This window comes from Orycteropus afer, unplaced genomic scaffold, assembly GCF_000298275.1.
Source record: "Orycteropus afer afer isolate SDZICR_OR568_19922 unplaced genomic scaffold, OryAfe1.0 scaffold00047, whole genome shotgun sequence".
NCBI classification, from domain to species: domain Eukaryota; kingdom Metazoa; phylum Chordata; class Mammalia; order Tubulidentata; family Orycteropodidae; genus Orycteropus; species Orycteropus afer.
The window spans coordinates 15132664-15152593 of record NW_006921634.1 but is presented as its reverse complement, the minus strand read 5'-3'; the positions used below and the strand labels follow the sequence as shown (position 1 = coordinate 15152593).

The following is a 19930-nucleotide window of genomic DNA, read 5'->3' as shown; positions in this document are numbered from 1 at the left end:
TAAAGAAATAAAAATGAAAATGTTGTTTAAAGAAAAATTATACCTCATTCTAATGTCTCAAACTAATAAAATTTCCATCTCTTTGTTTGGCAAAGGCAGTCATTAGACTCATGAATATGAAACACAAATTCCAAAGTGAATTCTTTATTTTCTTTTTGAGAGACAGTGATTTAATTTTTGAGTCAGATCATGCAGATGTCATATTAAGTACTATCCAAATGCGTTGAAGAAATATCCCATAGAGACAACCAAGGGTGGGAAAGACCAAAGTGATATAGGTCCTACCCTGTTAGAGAGTCTAGTCGAAACACTGAGATAGAACACATAACGACAAAAAGAAGACAAACCAGGAAATTAGAGGTAAGAAGAACATGTGTGACCCAAGGGGAAGAATGAGGATTTGGCAGGATGAAATTAAGAAAAGCAACACTAGGTAGCAGTACTGACTTGAGTTTTGAATAGACAACATTTTGGCAAGGAATAGGAATAACTCAAAATAGGAAAAAGTGTGAGCAAAAAGATGGAGCTGAATAACACACACCTTTCACAGGTGAACTGGAGTAAGATCTTCTTTAGACCACCTAGCATTCTATGATCCTAGCCTTCCAATCCCAAATCCATGTGTGCTTATTAACTAGGTTTTTATTTGTAAAATAAGACTGGCTCTCCATGGAATCACAGGACACAGGTTTTATATGAAAAAAGTTATATCTGAAAAATAATTGATTTACATTTTTTCATTTAATACACTGGGATTTTTTTTCCCCCATAGGCTTGTCCACTAATTTCAACTCTCCCACAACTCTTCCTATAGTAAAGTTAGAAAATATTTTTGACAAGTTGCTAATGGTTTTCAAATTCAAATAACATAATGTTTGTAATCCATTGATTTGGGTGAAGATTTACAGAGCAAATTCACTTTCCATACAGCAGTTCACATATACTTTGTCTCATGTCATTGACCACAGTTTACCACAATGCAACAACTCCCCTCCCATTTCCTCCCCATAGTTACCTCTTCCCATTGTAAAACCATTTTCATATGTAAATAATACCCTGACACTTCCTCTCTTGGGAAAGCAGAGAGGATTCTGCTAAACATCAGTTGGTACATGTGTTTGATTTCCAAACAATAAATATGGGTTTTATAGGAAAGAAATGATTTTTCTATAAACAAGTCAACTCTCAAAAGTTATTTTCATTTCAAAACGCATATACTTTCAAATTATTTTGTTTTGTAAAGCTCTTACATGGGTAAGAGCTTTTCTTCTCTTGTTCAATAGTTCTTTATAACGTACCAAAGTCTATTTATTATTTGGTTACTTTAGAATTATTTTACATTGTCAGTTGTACAGCAATTCATAATGACTAGCAAAACAAAAATTTCATTACTAAAATAATGCTATGATACACTTGTCATATTATCTAATAAAATATATAGTCTATTTGACTGTACATGTTGTTATATGCCATCGAGTTGGCCCCGACTCACAGCAAACCCTCCTTGGGTTTCCGAGGCAGTATCACTGTGGAAGTAGATTGCCCAACCTTCCTTCCGAGGTGTGGCTGGTAGGTCTGAACCACCAGTCTTCTGGTTAGCAGTCAAGTGCCTTAGGCATTATGCTACCAGAGCTCCTGTACATATTGTACCTAAATACATCAAATAATAGGTTAAAATATTAACTAACTAGGGTCTGGATAGGTATATTTTGAGCTTTTCAGAGATAACATAAGAAAATACTCTTGAAGTATTTAAATAATACTAGTCTCCTAAACATCCCCATATAGTTGACGAAGTTGTTAGAGAAAATATTGTTTCATATTTTATTTTCTATGATTAAAAGATTAGTTATTGTGTAGTTGGTTCTAACTCATGGCAACCCTGTGTGTGCCAGAGTAGAAATGTGTTTCACAGGGTATTCAAAGGCTGATTTTTCAGAAGAAGATAGTCAGGCCTTTCTTCTGAGGCATCTCTGGGTGGCCTCAAACTTCCATCTTTGCAGTTGTCAGCCAATCACATTAATGGTTTGCACTACCTAAGGATTCCCTGGGAGCTCTGGTCGTGTAGTGCCTAAAGCACTTGACTGTTAACCAGAAGGCTGGTGGTTCAAACCCACCAGGCACTCCTTGAAAGGAAGATGGGGCAATCTACTTCTGTAGTGATATTGTCCTGAAAACCCAAGGAGGGGTTGCTATGGGTCGAGTCTGACTTGATGACACATAACAACAACAACAGGATCCCCTTCTACAATTAGACCTCAGTTAAACTGTCTTTTATGAAATGGATGTCATACAAGGCAGATGCTACTCTAGTGTCCTCATAAGGAGAAAGGCTCTAATGTTACTTGCAAAGAGAATATTTTGTGAATATCTTTGACAAAAGCCTCCCAATTCCCCACAATCCAACTTTTCTATTACTTTGAGTGTTCAGAACATGGGAAATAGGCAGAGCACACTAATGTTTAAGAAAAAGGAAGTAAAGCATTCTGAACCACACACAAATTACTGCTAAAAATTCTAATTAATGATCATTTGTAATCCTTAGGCCACAGACTTTGATGCTCTATTTCAAAAGACACAACTGCAGAAAATGATGAACTCTGCTCTTCGATCCCAATTCCTGAGTATTTTTCTAGCAACACTTCTCATACCCTCACCACAGGATGAGCTTCTTCATCACGTATAAAAAATTCAATGAACTGCCTGAGGGTCCCCTAACTAAAACAATCTTACGGAAATGTTTCAACATGGGCTTTAATAAGCCACCATTGTCTGATACAAGCTCTGCTTGAAATTTCCTAACAATGTTTTAGGAAATGGAGATGGAGAATTTTTCCTTTTATTTAGTCCACAGACTTAGCACTTTATAATAGCAACTTCAGTCAAGATGAAAAGAACTCCGTTGGCATCTTCTAGCAAAATTCCAATTTGTTGTGGAGAAGACAAATTCATTTGAACACATGCTGAACACATCCTAAAGAACGTACAATTCTTTGGAAGGTGCAGAAACATTACACACAAAGAACCACCCACCTTTTCCTTTGGTTCCATATCTTTGAAAGCAGCTTTGGGTAAAGTTTAATGAAAAGAACATGTAAGAAATAACTACCTGTAGATGGCAGCAAAGTTAAATCTTTTTTTAGATTTTATATCTGAAAAATATATGTATGTTGTTATGTGCCATATATATATATATATTTATATATACACACACAAACACACACACACACACACTCACACACAAGTCCACTTTATACACAACAAATTCCATGATCCTCTACCAGGGGAAGACTCCATGGATGATGCAATTGACACATCTGGCTGTTAACTGAAATGTTAGAGATTCAAGTCCACCTAGAACACTTTGAAAGAAAGACCTGGTGACCTACTTCTGAAAAATTAGCTGTTGAAAACCGTGCCGAGCACAGTTCTACTCTGACACACATGGGATCACCATGAGTCGGGATCGACTCAATGGCAAATGATACTGGTTGGTACCAAGGGAACTTACTAGGATAGCCTGAAAAACTTTAAGGGCTGTATTTCTCATGTGTCATTTTCTCTGTCCAATCTATCTGAGGACGTGCAGTGTTTTGGACAAGATTGCCTGCAGCCTATCTTAAAGTATACCTGACCTTTATAATCATAACAATAACCACAACATTACCACAAAATATTAGATCAAATTTTAGTATTGAGAAAGCAACTTTTATCATTAGGAAACACTCATACAGCAGTTTATTATTCCCAAGTGCTCTAGAATCAAATGACTATTTATCACTGCAATAACCATTTATAGATAAACTTCTACAAGAACATCTGATTTTTTTTTCTCTTTGTAAGTCAGCAAAGGAAACATATTCATAATTTTCCAGGCCTTTAATTACCAGAAGGAGCCATGGTAGTGCAGTGTTTAAGTGCTCAGCTGCTAAAATGAAAGGTCACTGGTTTGAACACACCACCCACTCCACGGGAGAAAAATGAGGCAGTCTGCTTCTGTAAAGATTTACGGCTTTGGAAACTCTGTGGAGTTCTACTCTGTCCTATAGGGTCTCTATGAGTTGGAATCAACTTAACGGCAGTCGCTTGATATTTTTTTGTTGTCGTTTTGTTTTAATGAACAGACAAATAATTAAATGAAGTATAGATGTGAAACATATTTTTAACTTTTTCAACTTTTAGAATATACTTTTAACTATTTCAAGACTTTTAGCCGCATGATTACTGGTGTAATGTGAATGTCAGAGAAAAGAAAAGTGGAATGGTGGTTCAAGGTAGCATGGGGTTGAGGGGAAAAAGCTTCAAAGCATTAGAGACAGTGATTTCAGGTGACTGCTGTTCAATCTAGGCAGAACTAGGCTGTAAGCTTTCTTTTACTGATATGATTTATACCTACGTGCTTTCACTCTTTTCTGAAGTGATAATAATCAGTTCTTACAATCAACTGTTTTCCTTCATTACTTAAAATTCTCTTGCTGATAGAGATGTCCCATCTGCCCAGAGCAACACTGTCAATCATGCTCTAAATGTATTCTCGGATTCAGATGAAGTGGCCTGAGGTACACTTCTACACTAAAAGAACTAAGGCAATTGAGAATAGTCAGATTATCTTTACACCTTTCATGGGAATGAAGAAAGTGAGATAGCCAGGAGGGTAATAAAGTCCACCAGAAACTACATGCAGACCATATATATAGGACTGAATTCTAAAATGAAGTTCAAGAAGACTACGCCCAACAAACATATATTTCTTATGACTACAAAATTCTATCCACTATCTAACTCCTGGGAGCTCTGGTGGCATAGTGCCTAAGGCATTTGACTGCTAACCAGAAGGCTTGTGGTTCAAACCCACCAGCCACTCCTAGGAAGGAAGGTTGGACAATCTACTTCCATAATGATACTGCCTCGGAAATCCAAGGAGGGTTCGCTATGGGTTGGATTTGATGTGACAGCAGTGAGTGAGTATTTAACTGCTATCACAAGTTTCAGATTTTCCCTACCAGTATCTAGAAGTAAATTCAAGGCCCATTTCAGACTTTATTTTTATTTAAAATGTATGAGCTGAACAGGAAAGCTTTTTGTAGAACAATTGCATGTAGGTTTTAAGCTAGATCGAAATTTTACCTTTGGTCCTACAGAGCTGCAAAAAACTTACATGTCTTATTTATTCACTTTGATTTGCTTTAAATTAAATTTTCTAAATTAAAGCACTGTTGTTGTTGTTGTTGTTGTTGTTGTTGTTATATGCCGTCAACTCGGCCCCGACTCATAGCAACCCCTCCTTGGGTTCCTGAGGCAGTATCACTACGGAAGTAGATTGCCCAACCTTCCTTCCAAGGAGTGGCTGGTGGGTTTGAACCGCCAGCCTTCTGGTTAGCAGTCAAGTGCCTTAGGCACTATGCTACCATAGCTCCCAATTAAAACACTAGTCATATTGAAAAAACAAAAACAAAAGGTTTAGCTTTCAAAATATGCAAATTAATATACATACTACTTGTTGGACTTTAAAAAGAAAACAGCAAATAGTTCTTTGTTCAGTCTCAAAATCAGTCAAAACTCTTTAATTTGGAGAATATAGGTATTTTATAGTATATTGCATGATAGTAAACTAAAGTATATTAATCAAGCTAAGTAAAATTTGCTTCAGCAAACACTTTAAAATTAATCAGTCCAAAGGAAGAATACAAAAATCAGTATATTTTAATTTATATATAGTGGCTTGTTTTCATATTAATTTCAAACAGAATACCATAAGACTAAAATAAAGTCTAAAAGGAATACTGTAATACTAAAACCCTCTTACAAAATTCACTGTATATGTATATTTAAGCACATGTTAAAACCGACATGTGTTTTTTAAAAAGCTACATACAACTTTAACATTACCACTAATAAAGGGATTCACAAACGTTTACATTTTTGGTAATGATAGAAAAGTGATACCTCTCATCAAATGATAGCTTACTGAGGTTAACTATGTGGTAGACACTTGCTTTGTGCATTCTATGCTTTGCTGATTCACGCCACAATGCTGGGAACAACACGTTCATTTTATCCCCAATTGACAGATGAGGACTCTAAGGCAGGAGTTTGAATAATTTGCCTAAGCCATGCAGACATTAGAAAGGCACCAAATTTCACTGACCTTACTCCAGAGCTGACTCATTTAACCATTGTATTTCTCTGCTTAGTGCCTAAGGCACTTGACTGCTAATCAGAAGGCTGGTGGTTCAAATCCACCAGTCACTCCTCAGAAGGAAGGTTGGGCAATCTACTTTCGTAGTGATATAGTGATACTGCCTCGGAAACCCAAGGAGGGGCACATGACAACAAAAACAACTTACCAAAGCAAAGAAAAAAATCTTTTATTTTCTTCTAATTTTAAATAAAGTACCCACACAATAAACACTACATCCAAGATTCACACATTTTATTTGGTTACAGCAAGTATTATGAAGGACTAATTTTTATACTGCAGCAGCCACTGTGGTAGTAAGTGCTACTACAAAATGAAATGTGATTTGGGTTCTGAATTTCTGGCTCTCCTTCTAATTAGTTTTGTGACCTCAGGCAACTAACAGTCATTGCATGGCTTAGCTTCCTTAACTAGAAGAATAACGTTGTTGTTGGCAGTCATTTGATCAGCCCAGGACACATGATTACACTATGCATAATGGGATAGAAGGCTACCTGGTCCTACACCAACCCCATGATCAGTTAGTTGCAAATGGGACCAGTGAGACCCATAGGGTTTTCATTGGCTTATGTTAGAAAGTAGATCTCCAGGCCTTTTCTTCTACTCCACCTTAGACTGGAAGCTCAGCTGAAACCTGTTCAGCATCAGAGCATCATGCAAGCCTCTACTGACAGAGGGCTGGTGGCTATGGATGAGATGCATTGGGCGGAGGCTGGAATGGGGTCTTCTGCATGAAAGGTAAGAATTCTACCACTGAACCAACACTGCTCTTGGAAAGATAACAACTAATTCATAATTAGTTGTTGTGGAGTTTATAAGCAATAATACAGGAAAAACATAGGATATAGTAGCAGTTGCTCAGAAAACATTAGCTACAACTCAGTATGCTCAGAGGATCTAACCAAAACATCCACAAATTGCAGGTGAGTAAAACATAAAGAGATTTACGTCAAAGAAAGATTCCTTTAGTTTTCTGACTCACAAAGCTTTGTGTACCATAAAATACTACTGAAACCCTAGGACTCAATTCCCAAATATTTAAGTTATTTTTACTCAGAACACTTCTTAAGCTGCTTCTTCTAACCCCTCAGAACTCTCATAAACTGAAGGCAATGCTGAGGAGTAGAAGGACCTTACAACCGAAAGTGTCAGGAGATGATGGATCTCCTTTTCTGAACTCTTCCCCCTATTACAGATTTGAACTCATATACTTTGTTGGCACATCTGAAAGAAGCACTGTCCAAAGGGGGGAAAAAAAAAACATAATGTGAGCTACAAATACAGGTTACACATTTAATTTTACACTTACTGGTGAACCGAAAAAAAAAAAAAAAAGAAAACTCAGTGCCATCTAGTCATTTTCAACTCATACCAACCCTTTGGTAATGGTCATGCAAATAGATTGCTCCATCTTCCTTCCACAGAGCAGCTGGTGGATTTGAACCACCAACCTTTTGGTTCTCAGTCAAATAAATGCCTTAGGCACTGAACCACCAGAGCTTCTTAAACTAACTGATAGCCACATTTAAAAAAAAAAAAAAAGGTAAAAAGAAATAAACAAATTAATTTTAATAATATGTTTTATTTAACATGTTGTTGTGTGCCATTGAGTAGATTCCAACTCATAGTGAGATTTATAGGACAGAGTACTACTGCCCCATAAAGTTTTCTAGGCTATAATCTTTATGGGAGCAGATCACCAGGTGGGTCTGTACACGGGCCCTTTGGTTAGCAGCCAAACTCTTAACCATTGCACCACCAGGATTCCTTTTTGTTTGATGTTAATATAACCAAAATTTATCAATTCAACATGTAATCAACATAAAAAGCATTAATGATATATTAAATTTTTTTCCCTGTATTGAACTTTCACAATCTGATTCAGAGCTGTTGTGTCAACCTAAGCTAGCCTCATTTCAAGTGCTCAGTAATCACATATGGATAGCTGCTACCAAACTGTGTGGTGTGGGTCTAGAGATCACCAGAGAGATACCAACAATGACTTTCTACAAAATATGATAAACTGGAAAGATGATCATTGAATTTGTATGGCTTATGGAAAACTGAGTTTAAAAGTTGATTTGACAGTATATTTGTAACAGTAACAACATGTAATTTATTTACTTAAAATGTTTAAATGTCTCCTCTCATTGTATGTATCATACTTAGCTTTTTTAAAAAAATGACAATGGAAGAATATTTACCAAGTAAATATTTTGTAGAAGTATTATGACAAGTAGTAGAACTTAAGATTGACTGAAATAATGTAAAATTATGCACAAAAAAGCATCGTAAAATATGAATGTCACTTAACATGAATTAGCCAGTTGCTACTGAGTTGATTCCAATTCACGGTGACCCCGTGTGTCAGTAGGACTGTGCTCCACCGTGTTTTCCATGGTTGATTTTTCCCAAGTAGATCATCAGGCCTTTTTTTCTCAGCCCCTTTGGATGGACTCGAATCTCAAACCTTCTGATTAGCAGTCAAGCAAGCACATTAACAGTTTGTACCACTTAGGAACCCTTTATACGAATTACCATCCTTTTTCTTTTTTTATATTTTCTACTTGCTTTCTTAAAATCTGTATGAAATAGACCTCATCTCTAGGGCATTTTGCTTTAATGCTTATATCACCTCCTTTACAAATTAATCTAAGTTAAAACTAGAATAAACCAGAAAAACCAAACTCATTGCCTTCAAGTCAATTCTGACTCCTAGCGACCCTAACAATCCTACAGGGCTTCCAAGGCTGTAATCTTTACAGAAATAGACTGCTGCATCTTTCTCCTGCAGAGCAGCTGATGGATTTGAATGACTAGTATTTTGGTTGGTAGCCAAGTGCTTAACCACTGCGACACCGGGGCTCCAAAAACTAGAACAGACTGCTAGACTTCTGCAGTGTACAGCAAAGAGAAACTGGATTCCTGAAGAATGAAAACTGCACAAAGATATTAAAATGTCCCCATGCATTGTTCAGTTTATAGTTCCTGGGAGTTTTCTTTCTGAAAATTTCCAAGTTTTGTCCTTCAGATTAATTTGTTAATACATAACCTAAATATCAATGTGCCCATGTTTCATTGGTCCCATTTCTACTTTTCTTGTTAATGAAATGGAAATGAAATAAAACCCCATGGATGAGACTCTGAGACTGGAAATAAGAATGAGACTAAACTGACAGTACTATTTGGTTTGGCCAGACACTCTAATAGGAAAGTACAGCAGCCAAGAAAATATTTTGGAAGAAGGACAAATTTAACATTAATTTTGACTGTGGTGTCACTAGAAAGGTATGCATTTCAGAAGACATGTCAGAACATCCTAGTTTGGGAAATGGTAGAGGGAAGGAAGAAAGTACATTTCAGTTGACGACAGCTTCCACTTCCTCCACATATATTATCACCAGAATTTATAAATTCTCATCATTCCTTCTCTCAACTGTGACCAAACAATTTTACATCTGACATCATTTTATAGAATGGTCTGCTTCAGTGCTCTCAGACAAGACAAGCCATAAAAGACCCAGGAAGGGCACCAGACCACCTTGCATAATCCCTACCGGAGAGTGAAAATGTGTACAGAGGTGAAAGTGCCATTCCAGGTGCAAGAACAGCACAACAGCCCAGCATAGCATTTGAAGGAAATAGGAAAGGGAGAGAAGTATAAAGGAAAACTTTCAGAATTCATGGGGGTATTCTGACAGGTGTCAAGAAATTTAAAAAATCAGATATCCCAGAAGGCTGACCTTAGGAAAGAAGTTTGCCAGTAAGTGGTGAGGCTACAAAAAGCCATGGTAGGGTTCTCAGGAGGCCTAGTTAATGAGAAGGGGAGGTAGCATAATACATATTGACTATCTGCCTAGAGTAGGGGTTTTTAGGTGGACTGGTTGTCCACAAACCCCAGATGAGCTTCAGAAGGACCTCTAAGTCCTATAAAGCTTTATCAGATTCTCAGAATGTCAAATATGTAGGAAGATCTGAATCTGTTCTAGGGGATTTAGACCTTAGTTATTCAGCAAACAGACTTAGAGTTAATGCTGTTAAAAGTTAAATTCCTGAGTCTGAGTAATGGTCTAGTTGAAGGGTTTGTCTTATAAACTTGCCAAGTACCTAAAAACTCACTGCCGTGGAGTTGATCCTGACTCACAATGACCTTTCCTTAGGTTTCCAAGGCAGTATCTCTACAGAAGTAGATTGCCCTGTCTTCCTTCCAAGGAGTGTCTGGTAGGTTTGAACCTCCAGCCTTCTGGTTAGCAGTCAAATGCCTTAGGCACCACACAAACAGTGGCAAGTACTGAGTTTACTGGAAAAGTCAGGTGGCATCAGAGGAAGGGAGAGGAGCAAAGTCCTGGGAGCAACTCAGAGCCTGATAACTGTGCCGTCTCCATTCGGTCTCAGTTTCCAATTATAATCAGAGCATCATTAATGAGTTTCATTGAGAAAGTGAATTATGTCAAATATATTTTTAAATTTATCTTCCTTTCTTGTCACTACATTCACGAAAATAATAATAGTCACTTCCTTATCAGAGCTCTGGTGGCATGGTGCCTGAGGTATCTGACTGCCAACCAGAAGGCTGGTGGTTCCTCGGAATGGCCACCAGCCATTCCTTGGAAGATAGATTGGGCAATCTACTTCCATAAAGATACTGCCTCGGAAACCCAAGGTGGGGTCGCTATGATAATAGAGTTCTTCTGATGGCAGTGAGTTTTGTTATGTTTTTTTGTTTCTTTCTTATTATAAACAGATTTTTTTAAAGACTGGTATAGAAAGAAAAGATTCCTTAAATTAGATATTTAATTACTTATGCATTTACTGTCTTTGTCCTCACAACTCCTGGGAACTGAGCTTAAATAACAGAAGATCGTTTGACTCACCTCTTTCCATCACAGATGAAGTCTCATAAAGATGTGTACCCAGGCAATATTGTAACATATTAGTGTATTACTTGGGGAAAAAATGCTAAGAAAATGATGTAAGCTTATAAAGACCAGCCACCTGTTCTTTTTTACACTGCTGTTTACATTAGGGAATCCACAACTTTTTACAGTGACTTAGGGAAATAAATGACTTCATAGGAAAATCAGGCAGATTATAACCTTGAAAGGAAAGAGGGTGGAACAGAAAAAGGAAAAACAGCCTTAAGTTTTCTTTCTTTACCTAAAGGTTCGATAAATGGCTCCCTTTACTGCTGAGGTGTATTCATTTATGTATATATAACATATATCCTTTTATTTCTTAAAAATTCATAAATTTCAACATAAAATAATATATATATATATATACACACACCTTTTTTTAAGTAGGATGTTGGTGACTTATTGTCTCATACAGAAATTGTAACTTACCGGTTCAACAAATTCAAATTTCTTTTTTTCTTGAACCTCTTGAATTTTAAAGACATATTCTAGTGATGCTTCATAGAAGTTTTGATGTTCTCGGTCAATCTGTGTATCTGCCTAAAGAATCAAAAACAGGCAAATCACAATACAGGGAGTGATTAGGGAATTTATTTTCTTTTTTTCTAGAATGTAGAGAGGAACTCAAAACTTCCTCTACTCAGAAATCTTTATTAAAAAAAAAAAAAAAAACAAGCAAGCACACACATTTGTTACCTTAAAGAAAAAAAAACAAACTATCATACAAAAAGGTATTTAAGTGTATATGAAAACCAATGGGTCTATAGAAGGAGAGACTGAATTCTGGGAGAAAATGGTAGTGTTTTGAGTTGAGTCTGAAGCTGAACTAGCAGCAGATCACAATGAAGATAAAAGAAGGAGCCATGCCTATGAAAAGGTAGACAGGCATGAAAGAGTTGGCTGCAGAGTAAACACATGGAGAAAAGGAATGAGAAGTGAGATTGGCATCACACTATGAAAGATCTTGGATATCGCATAATGAATTTATAAAGCAGCTCTCCTGCTTCACATCACTAGGTAAACTCCTATAAAGATAATACTGTCAGCACAGCCAACAATAAATTCAGTGGTTCTAACCTGATGAATCACACTCCATCACGGCCATGCACTTTTAATATTCCTGGTTATAATAAGGTTCTTCTGATGTTGGTGAGTGTTCCTGAGATAACTGCATTCTCTTTTTGACTTTGCCTCTCTTCCCTCTTCAATGTCTACTACCATCCTCAGATGCCCTCTTTCTAGCTGACTTTGGCTTAGTACAGAGGCATGATTTCCTGTTCTTGTCCAGCCTCACACTCCTCATTGCCAGCTGAGATTACTAAAAGCAGACAAAAACAATGGTCTCTCTGGAAGACTAAGTATCTGCCAACAACAATTTGGGAATAGAACATTGTTTCAGAGCCATTCTACAATGGTAATTTCACAAACAAAAGCTGACAAAAAATCACCAAAAAAGGTTTGCCAGCTTGGACCTCACAGCACTATAACTTCATTTGGAACACCTTTAAAAAGAATGATATAATCCTGTAAACAAATACTGTAAGCAATTCACTGGGGAGTGGTGGTGGCTGGTTTATGGTTGAGAATTCCATCTTTAGACTAATATATGTGAAGAACCTATAAACCAGGTAGGAAATTTTGGCCCAAAAGTTTTCAATCCTCAAAAATATTTAGGAAAACAAAAAGAAAATCAGTATTCCACATAAATCATATGTATTGTCTTTTTATCATCACTTACAGGGATACATTTTTGTAAGTATGAATAACTTGTTAAATGAGGTATAGGTGGTGGTATGCTAGTACATGTTTAACAGCTGGCCCTCTAACTTTCCTATGAAGCCTGATATGCAACACTGGCTGGTTTCTGTGGTATAAATACTCCTCAACTGTCAATTTTCAGCTATAAACACAGCATCACTGAGTGAAGGAGTAGGAAACAAATGCAGGTAATTAGATCTCCAGAGCTAGTTCCAGTAAAACACTGCATCTAAGGGATACAAGAATATTTTCAGGCTCCAAGATAACATTATATTCCCAAGTCTTGCTGCAGCTTTTCTTATATTTTGAAAGATAATGTCATTGATTGTGCTACCTGGCACTTGGGAACTAACTGGAATGTTGTAGCACCTTTAGAACCTAAAATCGTTCTTTTCTTTGGTCACCAGAGCTGTACCAGAAGAGTTATTAACACAGCAGGCCTGACTGCTATCCATTATAATTTTTGCCCTTGATGGGCTCCTGGAAATGTGAATTTCAGGAGGGTTCCTACAGCACTAATTGATAAGAGTAGTTCACTATGTCTAAACTATTTCTGTGAAAAATATAGTTCATAATGAACATCTGTTTTCCTTCTGAGATTCTGGAATTTTGGTATGTGCCAGGCAGGTGCTTAAGAAGCCAGTGCAAATAAATCCCTTGGCATTGAGTCTAATGAGCTTCACGATAGACAATATTTCACCAGTGCTGTCACACCTCATTGGTGAGGGAATTAAGCACGTCCTAAATGACTCCACTGGGAGAAGACTCCTAGGAGCTTGTGCCTGGTTTCTTCTGGATGTCACCCATGTGCCCTTTCCCTTTGCAGACTTTGCTTTGTATACTTTCACTGTAACCATGCTGAATCCTGTGACTCCTCGTAAGAGCTTTCAATATGCTGAGTCCTGTGAATTCTCATAGCAAATCACCAAACTTGGGGAGGTTTTGGGAACCTTGACAAAGAATATAAATAATTTCTTCAGAAACTTATTTGCCATGCACAATATCACCTCACAAAAAAAGGGGGCAAAAATGGGATAAAGGAAAAATAATAAATCTTGCCTTTTGACAGTAATAAAAATTTCCATCACTTCTAGTCTATATAACACAAGTTGTTTGGAAATGTCATCAACAGTGAATATGACAGTTTAATTCCTTTTCAGGACAAGATTTAGAAAGGTATTCTTTACCTTGGGGTGAATCTCTTTAGTATTTAAACCCACAGTGTCTGGTTCACTAGTACAACTTACTTATATATCCACTAGCAACTGGTACTATATATTTTAAACTGGATCAGTGGGGTAACTAACCATGTAATTATCATCCAAACTGGGTCACTAAAAATAAGAGGGGGTACTATGCATAATCATGACAGAATAGCAGCTTGATTGCATGTTTGATCAATTTCAGACTTCAGAAGTTGTTAAAAATATTCAATTTCTTCATATTTGGCATTAGTGGTTGGTGCATGAATTTGAGTAATAATGGCCATGTTAACTGGACTTCCTTGTAGGCATATGGGTAACATCCTATCACTGTACTTCAGGATGAATCTTGAAATAATTTTTTTGACAGTGAATGCCACACCATTCCTCTTTAATTTGTCATTATCAGCATATGTTTGCCTGATTCAAAATGGCCAATACCAGTCCATTTCAGCTCACTTTTGGCTAGGACATTGATCTTTATGTATTCCATTTCATTTTTGATGACTTCTAATTTTCCTAGATCCATACTTGGTACATTCATGTTCCTATTATTAATAGATGTTTGTAACTGTCACTTCTCATTTTGAGTTATGCTACATTAGTAAAGAAAGGTCCCAAAAGCTTTGCACCATCCATGTCATTAAAGTTGACTCTACTTTGAGGAGGCAACTCTTCCCCAGTCGTATTGTGAGTGCTTTTCACCCTGAAGGGCTCATCTTCTGGCACTGTTTCATAAAATACTCTGCTGCTATTCATCAGGTTTTCAGTGGCCATTTTCTTCAGAAGCAGACTACCATGTTCTTCTTCCTAGTGTGTTTTAGTCTAGAAGCTCCGGTGACAACCATCCACCATGGTACTGAAATAACAGTGGTACAGCTGGTACTTGAAAGAACAGTGCCACAGCTTCCAGCATCACAGCAACCTGCAAGCCACCATGGTATCACAAACTGGCAGATGAATGGTGGTGGTGGTAGGTAGAAAAACAAACTATGGATTTTGAAAAGAAATCCTTTTCCTCTGTATTCTAATTATAAAGTAATAATTATTCATTTATTTTAACTTTATTCTTTATTCATTTTAACAAAGAAATGCAAAGATGATAAGAATGACTTGAAATCCTACCTGCCACTGCAGACATTTGGATTTGTACTACACACACATGCACGTGTGTCCACAAGTATGTGCACACATGCTTACTTTAAAACAAACCTGGGATTAATATAGTACACCCTGATTTAGACCCATTTTCCCCCCAAGTAATCTAGTGAATATTTTCCAATGCATTTAAGTGATTTTCCAAATAAAAAAAGTGTTAACAGCCGTAGCACATTCCATTTTATGGTTAAACTATATTTGTGTATTTACTACAATCATTTTTTGGTGCCATTTCTGATGTTCTAAATTGTTTTCATTGTGAATAACTCTTGGATCAATTTATTTACACAAACTATTTTTGTGCTCATCTCTGAAAATTTCTTTTGAGTAACCTCCTACTAAGAGAAATAATCTCAGTGGTTTTTCACATTAAAATTGTTGAAATATGAAGTCAAGTTTACCTCAAGGATGACTGAATCATTTTTATCCTCCCACTAGGAAAGAAAAAGTGTGCCCAGTTTCCCATACCTTTACTAACAATGGATATTACCTTTTAAAGAATTAAAAATAGCATCTTTTTTGCTATTTTAAGATTATTATTTTTAGCTTAATTATTTTTTTAACACGTGATATTTAAATAGAAAATATTTATTATAGTTTATATTTCTTCTTTGATGAATTGCCTACTATGTCCTCAACCCATTTCCCTATTGAGGCCTTTATTTTTTTCACAATGGTTTATGAATATTTCTTTTATATAAGAAATAGTATCCCTGTGTCATATGTTATAAAAATTTCCTATAGCTTTGCCTTTTAATTTTGGTCAGTACCTTTTCAAATCAACAAATTATTTATTTCTTTGCATTTAGGTTTTTCTACATTTCCTTTATAACTTCCTCCTTTTAGGTTTGGAAAGGATTTCTACATCCATCCACATAGTAAATATTATTTATTTTCTTGTAATGTAAAGCCTATAATCTAGAGTACTTTGTTTCCAATTATGTTTATTCAAATAATCTGTTTAATTAATGGTCTTGGAGTTTTATCAACACAAGTTAACCCTTCAATTCATTCTTAGAAATGGGCAGTCACTTATTTTCCAGAAGCAAGAAGAACAAGACATGAGCGGCATGGGGGAGAAGACAGAGAGGAGTCTTTTTTTTCTTTTTCTTTTTTTTAAATTTTTATTAATTTACAGAGCAGAGTTTGTTTTACATTCAACATTACACGTACATTTAGTTTCACTCCCCATTTATCATCCCCAACCCTAACCCAGTCTACTCCCCTATCTGCCCAGTAAACCCCACCCCTCCATACCTCTCATAGTTATGCACCCCTGTATGTCCTGCATTTCCTCCCTGTGAATGTTGCCCCTTTGGTGCCCTGTGGTTGTTTGTTCCAAGGGATGCATTTCCATAGAGTATGTGGATGTGTCACCCTGGGTTGAGCAGTCTGCGTGGACATCTTGTTTACTACTGGGCTGAGAGCCAGCCCCTGGGATTGAGTTTTAGTCCAGGCCCAGAATATATGTATCCCATGGCCATAGTATTGGGGGTCCCACCAGACTCTATCCAACCAGTAATTCTGATCATTATTGAGTTTTTGGATTTTCTTCTGCATTTTTCTTCCCACTCTATCCAGGATCTCCAGATTTGATCCTATCCTGAGTTGTGTTGTCACTGGTAGCTGGGCACCACCTAGTTCTTCTAGTCTTGAGGGCCATTGTGTCCTAGGGTTGATTGCTTCCAATTGCCCTTGTTTTTTTTTTTGCACTCTTCTCCGTTTTCAATGATAGGAGACCATTAGCTGCATCTTAGATGGCCTCCTGAATGCTTTTAAGACCCCAGTTACTACTCACCAATGTAGGATGAGGAACAAGACTTTCATTGTGCCAATTGACTGTGGTGTCCCCCAGTACTATGGTCCTGAGTTGGTAGATCTGTTGGATCTCTCTCCCACAATGTCTGGCTGTGAGGGATTACTCTATGTCTGTCTTCTGTTGTTTCTGTAAGGGTTGTGGTTACTTTGTTTCACTGGTATCTGTGCAAGATTAGCCTCTGCTGAATGTATCCTTGGTCTAGAGTATAATCCAGTTCACTGACTTCCATATGATCTTTTGAGATGTTTATGTATTTATCTGTACCCTGGTGTTGGGTGTTAATGGTAATGCAGTATTGTGGATATACTGGTTGGTATTAGCATCTGATGTCTGTACCTTATGTGCACAATTCGGTGTCCTCCCTTTTCCTAATGTTATCATGGTGGTCACAGAGTCTTTCTATATCATCCCTCCCCTACCCACATCAGCATGTGGCCCCTAACTAGCCCAAAATTAAACCAAGTTAATAAGCTTGGTGCTGAGACATGCCAGTGCATCTCTGGCAAGGAACAGATGACTCTGAATACCATGGCAAAGAATTAAAGAAGTTTGTGGCAGCATTTTCCTATGATGTATATGATTACTAGATAGATAGAGGAAAAGAAGCCCATTATCTACCTAACATGGCCCTGGGAGCTGCTTTGATAGAATTTGTTGCATTGTTTTATGTTGTTGTTGTTGTTCTTAGAGGCTGTGCTCCCTAGAAAAGAAAGGTGTGCCTCTGTATATGTGTGTGAGAGTGTTTGAGATGGGGTTGGTGGAGATATTTGAAAAATGTTAGTCTCAGAAACCATGTTATGGGCTGTCCCACTCTCCAACTAAGTATAGAACTGTAACAAATATTCTGTTCTACCACTGCCTACAGGATTTAGAGCCACTAATAAGGAAAGTATTAAATATTGAAGTAGGTTGTCAGGGAAAATTGAAACTTATCCTCTGGAGGACTTTATAATTAAGATAAAGTTATCATTTGCTTGAGATGGTTTAAACAGGGTCTTGTCATGAGATTGGTCTCTCATATTCACCAAGAACCTGATAAACTTATAACTCTTTGGGGATTCTAAACATCACCCTTAGTTTTGAGACAACCAGTTTTTAAAATGACATCTGGCCACAACCCTCAGCAGATGATGCTTTACTTGTGATAATTAGAGCAGTGTTTTTCCACATGACTACATCTACACCCCATATTCTTTGATTTATTCTAGGGCAATGTTTAAATAGAGATATAAGCATTTAAGACATTTGTAATATGTGAATATAATATTAAATTACAATAAGCAGTGGCAATGCTTGATAAATTTTTCTCCATCTCACTTTAGCCAGAAAAGTCTTGTGTAAGTACATAATTGTATATTAAATTATTTTAATAGCATGTGTTATTAACAGAAGACATAGGTTACAATGAATCAATCTTTAAATAACAAGCAAAATAATATTTCACAAAATTAAGTATTTTTTAAATCTTTAAATTAAATTCAATGAGAATATAAGAATGTGGAAAAAAGGAATCAGAGGCAAAAATAACCCTTTCATGTCTTTCTGATGCTGTGCAACTCTTGTAATGCTCTAACTCATCAAGAAGACTTGTGACTGAACTTGGAAATAGGAGAAATAAGAAAAGGAACAAGGAGAGTGGAAGACCAATTTGAATTTGAAAAGTTGTTCAGGAAGAGAAGTAGCTTTGCCAGAAGGAGCAGGTTGAGACGTTTAAAAGAGTTTCATGATTGTGATACCAAAAAGTACACAGAAAGGAGAGACTTAAGTAGATTCAACATGGTACCAGCTTCCTTATGAAGGTCTGGATAATATTCATGAGCTCCAAGGTAAACTGCTAATAACCCCAACTCAAAGCTGCTATGGTGGGAGGAAAGTATGTGGGGTGTTGCAAGATTTTCTTGCTAAGGTAATAATGGGAGTTGTTGGGTGGTGTAAATGATTAAGTATGAAACCACTAGCAGAAAAGTTGGCTCCAACCCACACAGAAGGTCTTTGGAGGAGAGGCATGGAAATCTACTTCTGAAAGTACAGACCAGAAAGATTAGTACTACCATGAACACATGGGCTCACCATGAGTTGGAGTTGACTCAACAACTCCTAATGACAAGAACAACAATACAGGGATACTGGTAAGGACATCTTTTTTTTGCACATTCCGTCACTGAAACTGGAACTAACTACTTACTGTTGTTAGGTGCCATGGAGTTGAATCTGACTTACAGTGACCCCAACTGACAGAGTAGAATTGCCCTATGGGGTTTTCAATGCATAAGGCATTTGACTGCTAACCAGAAGGCTGGTGGTTCAAACCCACCAGCCACTCCTAAGAAGGAAGACTGGACAATCTACTTTTTAGAGATACCACCTCAGAAACCCAAGGAGGGGTCACTCTAAGTCAGAACCCAGAAACCAGCAGTGAGTTTGGTTTTGGCTTTAATCTTTATGGGAGCAGATTATCTGGTCTTTCTCTCACAGAGGCACTGGGTGGGTTCTAATCACCAACCTTTTGGTTAGCAGCTGAGAGTTAACACATTAGCAGCCATTGCACCACCAGGGTTCGTTAGTGGAACTACATTTGTTGTTGTTATTTGCCGTCGAGTCGGACCCGATTCATAGCGACCCCTCCTTGGGTTTCCGAGGCAGTATCATTATGGAAGTAGATTGCCCAACCTTCCTTTCTTGGAGTGGCTGGTGGGTTTGAACCTCCAGCCTTCTGGTTAGCAGTCAAGTGCCTCAGGCACTACGCTACCAGAGCTCCTAGAACTACATTGTTGTTGTTGTTTTTTGCCGTCGAGTCCCGACTCATAGCGACCCCTCCTTGGGTTTCCGAGGCAGTATCACTACGGAAGTAGGATTGCCCAACCTTCCTTCCGAGGAG

At 37.3% G+C, this 19930-nt stretch overlaps 1 protein-coding gene across 1 annotated transcript in view; it reads right to left on the bottom strand.

The window, feature by feature from the left end:
- ARHGAP42 (Rho GTPase activating protein 42) overlaps nucleotides 1-19930 on the bottom strand; it is a 392107-nt gene that overhangs the window by 66791 nt on the left and 305386 nt on the right. The window contains exon 6 of the mRNA XM_007938080.1: nucleotides 11545-11655. Coding sequence (XP_007936271.1) covers nucleotides 11545-11655 — 111 coding nt within the window. The remainder of the gene's footprint in view (nucleotides 1-11544; nucleotides 11656-19930) is intronic.